Genomic DNA, 8,954 nt, shown 5'->3' on the forward strand with positions numbered 1-8,954 from the left:
AGAGGACGTATAGCATTTGTACAGAGTTCAGGAAATCAATACACTTTTTTAAGTGTAAACTTTATTTGTGGAAAAAAAGCATAATCATACTAGAAATAGTCATTTATACTGGATATTTTGATTATAAGTCATTTATTATATACTACGATAAAAGTTAAGAAAATTACGTCTAGGGTAATCAGCTGGACGTACAGCATAGTGGAGCAGCAAGTACACAATTACACATCTGTCTCAATTCACTATTGGTGCGTTCTTTGTCCTCGTGTTCTTGCGAGATCGTTCTTGGGAGGCAAGGTAGCAAGACCGGTCTTGCCAAGACCACAAGTATGATCTTTGCATTTTTGGTATTGAGATTCTCCCATTGCCTTGCCACACACAAATTCCCATCATCCCTCAAACCTCATGACCTTTGACCCCTGGGCTCAGCATCCAGGTCCATTCCTTTCCATGACTTTGAGGAATTTCTCTTGTACTGTTCCAGCTCCTTAAAAAATAAAACAGGGAAGATAAATTTACATAATGTACTCAACAAAAACAAGGGAAAGTTCAAATAAGTTCAAGGATGACATGGAATACAAAACCATAAAAGCGTCAGTCACAAATGCTGATAAGCGTCAGGATGAAAGCAGCCGGCCTGGGCCACATGACAAGCCGTGGGTGCAGCCGAGTCAGGGCTGGTCAATGACATACAGACACCGTGGGTGCAGCCGAGTCAGGGCTGGTCAATGACATACAGACACCGTGGGTGCAGCCGAGTCAGGGCTGGTCAATGACATACAGACACCGTGGGTGCAGCCGAGTCAGGGCTGGTCAATGACATACAGACATCGTGGGTGCAGCCGAGTCAGGGCTGGTCAATGACATACAGACACCGTGGGTGCAGCCGAGTCAGGGCTGGTCAATGACATACAGACACCGTGGGTGCAGCCGAGTCAGGGCTGGTCAATGACATACAGACACCGTGGGTGCAGCCGAGTCAGGGCTGGTCAATGACATACAGACACCGTGGGTGCAGCCGAGTCAGGGCTGGTCAATGACATACAGACACCGTGGGTGCAGCCGAGTCAGGGCTGGTCAATGACATATAGACACCGTGGGTGCAGCCGAGTCAGGGCTGGTCAATGACATATAGACTCCGTGGGTGCAGCCGAGTCAGGGCTGGTCAATGACATATAGACACCGTGGGTGCAGCCGAGTCAGGGCTGGTCAATGACATATAGACTCCGTGGGTGCAGCCGAGTCAGGGCTGGTCAATGACATATAGACACCGTGGGTGCAGCCGAGTCAGGGCTGGTCAATGACATATAGACACAATGGGTGCAGCCGAGTCAGGGCTGGTCAATGACATATAGACACAATGGGTGCAGCCGAGTCAGGGCTGGTCAATGACATATAGACACAATGGGTGCAGCCGAGTCAGGGCTGGTCAATGACATATAGACTCCGTGGGTGCAGCCGAGTCAGGGCTGGTCAATGACATATAGACACCGTGGGTGCAGCCGAGTCAGGGCTGGTCAATGACATATAGACTCCGTGGGTGCAGCCGAGTCAGGGCTGGTCAATGACATATAGACACCGTGGGTGCAGCCGAGTCAGGGCTGGTCAATGACATATAGACACCGTGGGTGCAGCCGAGTCAGGGCTGGTCAATGACATATAGACTCCGTGGGTGCAGCCGAGTCAGGGCTGGTCAATGACATATAGACACCGTGGGTGCAGCCGAGTCAGGGCTGGTCAATGACATATAGACTCCGTGGGTGCAGCCGAGTCAGGGCTGGTCAATGACATATAGACACCGTGGGTGCAGCCGAGTCAGGGCTGGTCAATGACATATAGACACCGTGGGTGCAGCCGAGTCAGGGCTGGTCAATGACATATAGACTCCGTGGGTGCAGCCGAGTCAGGGCTGGTCAATGACATATAGACACCGTGGGTGCAGCCGAGTCAGGGCTGGTCAATGACATATAGACACAATGGGTGCAGCCGAGTCAGGGCTGGTCAATGACATATAGACTCCGTGGGTGCAGCCGAGTCAGGGCTGGTCAATGACATATAGACACCGTGGGTGCAGCCGAGTCAGGGCTGGTCAATGACATATAGACACCGTGGGTGCAGCCGAGTCAGGGCTGGTCAATGACATATAGACTCCGTGGGTGCAGCCGAGTCAGGGCTGGTCAATGACATATAGACACCGTGGGTGCAGCCGAGTCAGGGCTGGTCAATGACATATAGACACCGTGGGTGCAGCCGAGTCAGGGCTGGTCAATGACATATAGACACCATGAATGCTTCTCATCTCTCATTCTCCATTTCCGCCTGCATCTCAGATTCACCTCACTCTACAATTAAAACACATCTGTGAGAGTTTTGTCCAGTCTGGATATCAAACACAAACATGACTATAATGTCCGTGTTTATAATGACTTTATGAGGCAATGATTTCATACGTAGAAGCTGGCTTGATGTTCAGAGTCCCTAAGACAACTGATCTAAGCTCAGGAAATACGATCCCGAGTGGCTGTATTGCTCAGAAGATGACCCCCCCCCCTGTAAATTCACAGTGGCACTGCATCTCGATTTGCGTTTTCAAGACCGATGTGCAAATAGGGCGTCGATGGCTTTCTGGCACCTAAACTGGCTGTCGTCCAATCAAGGACCAGTGAGACGTGAGGGGTTACCAGCAGTCATGGTCAAGTTGTGGATACCGGTTGTAAAGAAGGTTTACTGCTTGCAGTAAAAATGTATGATATTCAAGGACACAGACGAGTTTACTATAGGCCACAAAGGTTCAAAGGCAAGGGAGAATCCTGCTTGCAGCCATACAAATAGCCCAGCAGGACAAGTTACCCCTCACCTCCCTGGGGACGGACACTGCTCTCCATTTGGCTATTTGTTTTGGCCATAAAATACCTTAAACCATGCAGACTTTCAACCTTAACCACTAACGAAAATTTTTATAAATATATCAGTCAGTGGACACAGTCTTCCTGTCAGATACAGTAACAGAGCTGTGTATATATATATAAATACAGACCCAAGCGAAATTTAATCATACTCATGATTCATGACTACACAGGCAAATACAACCAAATTCGCTTTATTCGGTGTCTGTAAATGAACGCAATACTTTGTGTTTACATAAACTCTGACTTCCTGACAATGTCGGCCTGCTCTGCCAGCTCAGTAAACAGTGATCTATGACAGGATCCTCCAGTGAACATGAGTCTGACCAGGGTGGGAAATTCATCTCAGGAGATCTGCATCATGCCGGCACTCTAAATTTTGGGCCCTACACATACCTGGTCCTTCTGAGATCTCATTGAGTCGATCTGAGCTTCTCTGAACTGCGGATCCCTCGCTGGGTTCCTGAGCTCCTTCAGGTCTCCAGTACTCTGGTGTGGAAACGGGTAAAACCTCAGAGAGCTTCAACCCCAGGTGTTTGCACAATGTTATCAATATGCTCGTCACAGAAGACGATGCAGGTCTGGTGCAATGACCCCCTCATAAATATTTAGGTTTCCTCAAACAAATGTGGCTTCTGTGTCAGCGAACCAGCAAACAGTTAATGATACCTCGGGGGGGAACACCCTTTCAAACACCTTCTTCCACAGGTCCAAAGGGTTCCTGGCATGAAGAGAACTGATGTCAATGTCTGTTGTTGGAGGAGAACCTAAATGAGAAGATATTGGACAGTTATATTGGTATTGTGCCTTGACTAAAAGCAGCTCTGTTAATGAATATTCTATAAATGTTAAAAATGATCAAGTGATGAAGGTAAAGAAAAAGCTGAAAATCACAGGAAGGTGAATCCATGGGTATTTGTGTTGTGGTTCTGAACATTACCAGCAGGGTGCGCCAGGCACAAAGACTCACCGATCTGACTGAGCGAGTCCATTCCGGCCGGAATGATCAGGGGTTTACTGTGGTCAGTGGACACAATCTTCCTGTCAGACACAGTAACAAAACTGTCAGTGTCCCCCTGGGACTTATTTCCAAACGTCTAATGGGTGAATTAAAGATCAAGGGTCAACAGTGATTTTTCAAGCCATTTGTGAGAGAAGCATGGGCTATAGGGATGTCATCGTTTAACCTGAAGGGAGCTAAAGGGAACAGGACACAGGCAGCCAGCATCTCTCACCCTCTGTCTGTGCCAAACGCAAGGTGAGCAACAAGACCTTTGGTCTTAGACATCAGACTCTCTGATTTATTGCTGGTGAACTGCAGACAAAGTGAAATAGCACTTAAAAGTCAGACATTGTTAAAAAAGAAAATCCCATAATGACTCACTGTATAGCACGATCACTGTAGCCACTGTGTCCAAAAAATATGTTTTATCAGAATACCAGTCTGAAAATTAATGGTGAGTTAGGACCTGAACACACTAGAATAAAACTAATCTTGAGTTGAATTTACTATTTATGGCCTACAAAATCAGGATATGTTCTTTAGAGAATAAATGAAAATGTCTAAATAGGTAACAAATTAATGTTTCACCTTTGAGAAATGCTTATAATCGTATAACTCTACAGATACAATCTTCTCTACAATCATCTTCTTGCTTGCATATTATCATTAGAAATTTGACTGGTCTATCTGACAGAAGTTACTTCCCAGAATCCTGTGCTACCCACAATGCAGTGTAAGGTGACTCTTACTATCAAAGACGCTCCATAGTAATGGGCAAGGAACCGCAGGGTCTTGGAGACCACTTTCCTCTTCTCAGACTCAAAGTCCTTTTCAAAGTAAAGAGAACCATCTTACCCAACAATTTCTTGTTTATTAACAAGAACAACAGAGGACCGTCCAATAATCTCTTCTTACACTTTACCTGAAAAATATCATATTTGCTGCCGACCATCAGCAAAGGTACTGGAAAGGGACTTATGAGTTCACGGTCCTGTCAAAATACCATGTGCTTTAGGTCAAGTTATGGGACATCAGGAAAAACAAAAGGCACCATTTAAGATCTTTAGTTCTTAAAATCACATTCAAACCTAATTAAAATAAAAAACGTCCTATGTATTTTTCCTTTGTGTTTTTTGCTCACTGGGTGGTCCTTGTGAAGGTGCTGAGGGGTGCTGTTCAGGGTGGGGTTTCTGTCGGACCTACGCTCCCCCGTCTTCTGTAACTTGGAGAGCACTCCGTCTACCTTGGCCTGTACGGCCTGCAGCAGCCGCTCTACAGTCCCCCACAGCGCATTGGGTTTGGACAGGTCCAGAACCAGCACCACGGAGAGAGTTCTGTGGAACAAGAGCCTGTTGATGGCTCAGTTTGTGAATGACACATCTGCGTGTTTAACCTTGTTAGGGACTGGTAGGTAGCAATGGCCGCATAGATGCTAGCAATGTTAGCGCAAGGTGGTGGTGGTTTGGGGGGGAGGCGACACCACACTCACCTCACATTCTGTGCTGTGATCGGAATCTGAATGAGGTCTGACAGCGAGGTCCCACCGCCCAGCTCCCAGAAGTGGGCGATATCTTTGGGCTGTGAGCAAGAAGGACTTAAATCATTATATCTCTGCACCTTGAGCTCCAGAAGCCCCAGGCGGCGTCTCAAGTCACCCTGGCTCCTCATACCGTATTGTGTCCACGTGCCCTTCTTCCAAAAGTGTACTCCAATGCTAAAGTCGGCTTAGCAGCCTCATCCCTGCAAACGAGAAGTTATTCATATATACCGTTGGCATTTCTTTGACTCCTCTACATTTTTATACTTAATGTGTCCATACTCACCTGTCAAGACATCTAAGCATAACTGTTGTCTTCCCCTTGAGCAACGGAAAGCAACTATTACATTCACTGGCTAAAAGGGAACATTTTTCCACGTCATGCATTGGCAGTGGGCAGCTTAATCTTAACAGAGATCAGGACCTTTTCAGAATACTCTGGCTATTCCTTTGATTCCATAAATATCACTCCCCATCTTTTTCGATTCATTCTCACACATGCAAACCAAAGACATGACGACTCTGTGCAACATAGAGGGTTGCCGACTCACGCATCTGGCGTGTCACGCTTTCAGATTCATGCTCACGCAAGCCAACCATGGTAATGCGAAGTAAATATGTACAAGAGTGACATCACATTCGTTGTGTAAGTAGTTAGTTGGTCCTGTCAGGGCGCTGTCCGAAGCTTACCCCGGTCTTGTTTCCCAAGAAGAACACCGTCCTTTCATATGGACTCGGAGCATCACCATTACCTTCCCCTTCGTCCTCGCTTGCTCCGCTCACTCGGTTATGTACCTCCGCAGCAGCCAACTCCCACAGCGTGTCACTACAATGAATTATTATTCTTTAGAAATAAGTTTAAAAGGCGTAAACTCTCGTGTAATAGATGCATTTTGGAGACTACAGTTTAATTCGGATTGTACCTTATTTTTGGCATCCTTTTCTTTAACGTAAATCTCGTAAGACTGTTCTTATTTTAAATCGATCCAGGATGCTTTTTAAAGATACGTGCGGTCTTCGACATTAAAAAAAAAAACCCAGGGCGCCATATTAGTAAGCGTTGCGATTGGCAACAGCGCAGATGACTGACGTATGCTCTGCGCAGTTTAATGACGTTACTGTGTCGCAGATTAATGACTCATTAGGTTCGCGTGAGCTGAGGAGCCATTTACGCAAATAGCCTGATCCGATCTTTCTGCTAACTCTCTGTGCCCGGGGGAGCGATATTCGTAGAGGAATGAGGCAGGACAGGCACGCTCGAGCCAAATGAATTACTGTATTTAATCGACTTAGCAGATGATTCTTGATTCCAAGTTACCTCGCATTGAGGCATCCATTCTTTTTGAAGTCGGCTCACAGCCCTGATAACAGCTAACATAGGTCTATACCTTAAACACAAACACATCAAGCAAAGATTCAACGAGTGCTTGAAACATTCTTTAGAGACTTTGGTCCATGTTGACATGATAGTATCACACAGTTGCTGCATATTTATTGGCTGCATCTTCATGATGTGAAATTCCCGTTCCATCACATCCGATAGGTGCTCTATTGGATTGAGATCTGGTGACTGTGGAGGTTATTTGAGTACAGTGAACTCATTGTCATGTTCAAGAAATCAGCCTGAAATTATATGAGCTTTGTGACATGGTGCATTATCCTGCTGGAAGTAGCCATTAGAAGCTGGGTACACTGTGGTCATAAATAGATGAACACGGTCAGCAACAATACATGATCATCAATATTCAATGATGATCAATTAGTACTAAGGGGCCAAATGTGTGCCAAGAAAATATTCCTCACACCATTACACCATCAAAACCACCCTAAATTGTTGACAAGGCAAGATAGAACCATAGTTTCATGTTATTTATGCCACATTGTCACCCTGAATGTCACAGTAGAAATTGAGACTCATATGACCAGGTTCATGGCTGTCCCAAAATAAAATTATACAGTCAATAGCCATCAAACAGCCAATCAGAAAATAGCATTTTTAGTTTCCGCCTAAATTACAAAATAAATTACATGTGATCCCACTGCAAGCAGGTTATTACATGGATGCGCACACACACTGAGTGCAGACAAGGTGGAAGTGAAAGAGCAAGATCCGAAGAATTCGGTAGGCAGAGCTTTGGAGTCTCACACATTGATTGTGAGACACATGCTTAACAGAGATGGAATAATTATATTGAACACCGAGCTGAAATCAACAAACAGGATCCTGGCATAGATTCTAGGGGAATGCAGAATGGAACATAAACACAGACATTAAATTCATTCATAAAAGAGAGGTTAATTGTTTCAATAAATCTATTACATGTAAAAATTTTGTGCAGTTTTTGTCCTTTTGTTTGTCTTTTTGTATGTATCAATATACTGCCATACATTGTCCATGCATATATTGCAGTACGTATATTGGAAAATAAAAGCACTAGTTTCAATATATGGAAATTTATTATGTAAAGTATTGAATTATATTTTCCAATATATTAGCATATATTTTTGTTTCATAAGGGCAGTCTTCATGTATTGTGGTGGGTGTGTTTTCCTAGCGTGTGAAAATCCCACCCACTGTGGGTTTCAAAGCCCTGTTTTCTCATTTCTACTCTATTATGGTATTTAGAAGCTCAGCAATTGCTTAGATTTTATACAGCAGTACACAGCTGCCACCCCATGAGGCATGTAATACATTCAGTATGTTATTGATGTAACATTTTTACAAGCTTTCACTTCATTATGAATTGCACCACAGTATTTCCTGGAATAATGAAATCTATGTCTACAGGAAGCCAATCAAGAAAGGTACTTGACTTCAAACACCGATCAGCGGCATCAACAAGAAGCGATTAAAGCCTGCTAACTACCGTAGGTTATTTATGATTTTGACTGGTATTGCTACTAGGGCTGGGTGAAATCTAAAAATATTACGTGCAATATTTTAATTTATAAATATCGGGATGGACGATAATATCACGTCGTCCACCCACCCCACACACACACACATGTAGTACCAAGCCAGACACGAAAAACATGACAGCATGGAGAAAAAAAAACTATATGGAAAATCCGCTAAACAGCTGCCGTTAATACTTGTAACGTTGTTACAAATTTTGTGTGATCATCAGTAAAATTTACAGGCTTGGGTCTCCTTAGTAAATTTGGCTGGGTGTGTTCTACCGACCACTGACAGTAGATGGCGCATTTAACAATCGGTAGGTCGAATTTAATTACAATTTAAAATGGAAAATATGTCGCGGGCCATGTTATATCACCTAAAGCACTGGTTCAGAAGCTTATGATAAGCCCTAGTTGCGTAGTACCATTAGAACTAACATTTACATGCCCTGATACCTGATACAATATGAGGAGATACAAATTAACACCAATGTGTGTGTGTTTTTAACTGTGTCTGAACTGCAGGCCAGGAGGACACTGGCCTCAACCACAGCAAGCTGCCTTTGTGCCCTCTACTCTACTGAATGGCATTGGGCTTTGCCCCCCACCCAAA

General features: G+C 44.6%; 1 protein-coding gene across 2 annotated transcripts; it reads right to left on the bottom strand.

The window, feature by feature from the left end:
- Positions 1-84: 84 nt before the first annotated feature.
- On the bottom strand, positions 85-6,534 carry dync2li1 (dynein, cytoplasmic 2, light intermediate chain 1). 2 transcript variants are annotated; one of them, XM_023804284.2, is made up of 13 exons: positions 6,367-6,534; positions 6,134-6,269; positions 5,730-5,764; positions 5,577-5,646; positions 5,396-5,484; positions 5,048-5,240; positions 4,829-4,897; positions 4,656-4,733; positions 4,139-4,218; positions 3,874-3,944; positions 3,573-3,670; positions 3,300-3,392; positions 92-484 (listed from the first exon to the last, which is right to left on the bottom strand). In XM_023804284.2, exons 1-13 carry the CDS (start codon positions 6,378-6,380, stop codon positions 401-403), a joined length of 1,110 nt encoding a protein of 369 aa, XP_023660052.2. In that variant the 5' UTR covers positions 6,381-6,534; the 3' UTR covers positions 92-400. The 2 variants fall into 2 exon arrangements, with proteins under 2 accessions (XP_072565827.1, XP_023660052.2); XM_072709726.1 differs by lacking the exon at positions 5,730-5,764 and having other exon boundaries at positions 85-484.
- Between the last annotated feature and the right edge of the window lie 2,420 nt (positions 6,535-8,954).

This window comes from Paramormyrops kingsleyae, chromosome 3 (assembly GCF_048594095.1).
Source record: "Paramormyrops kingsleyae isolate MSU_618 chromosome 3, PKINGS_0.4, whole genome shotgun sequence".
Lineage (NCBI taxonomy): Eukaryota > Metazoa > Chordata > Actinopteri > Osteoglossiformes > Mormyridae > Paramormyrops > Paramormyrops kingsleyae.

Coding starts and splice junctions, on each gene's coding strand:
- dync2li1 (XM_023804284.2), bottom strand. Junction 4,898..5,047: donor ACCTTCACAAGGACCACCCA/GTGAGCAAAAAA, acceptor GTATTTTGACAG/GACCGTGAACTCATAAGTCC. Junction 4,219..4,655: donor ACTATGGAGCGTCTTTGATA/GTAAGAGTCACC, acceptor CTTTGTCTGCAG/TTCACCAGCAATAAATCAGA.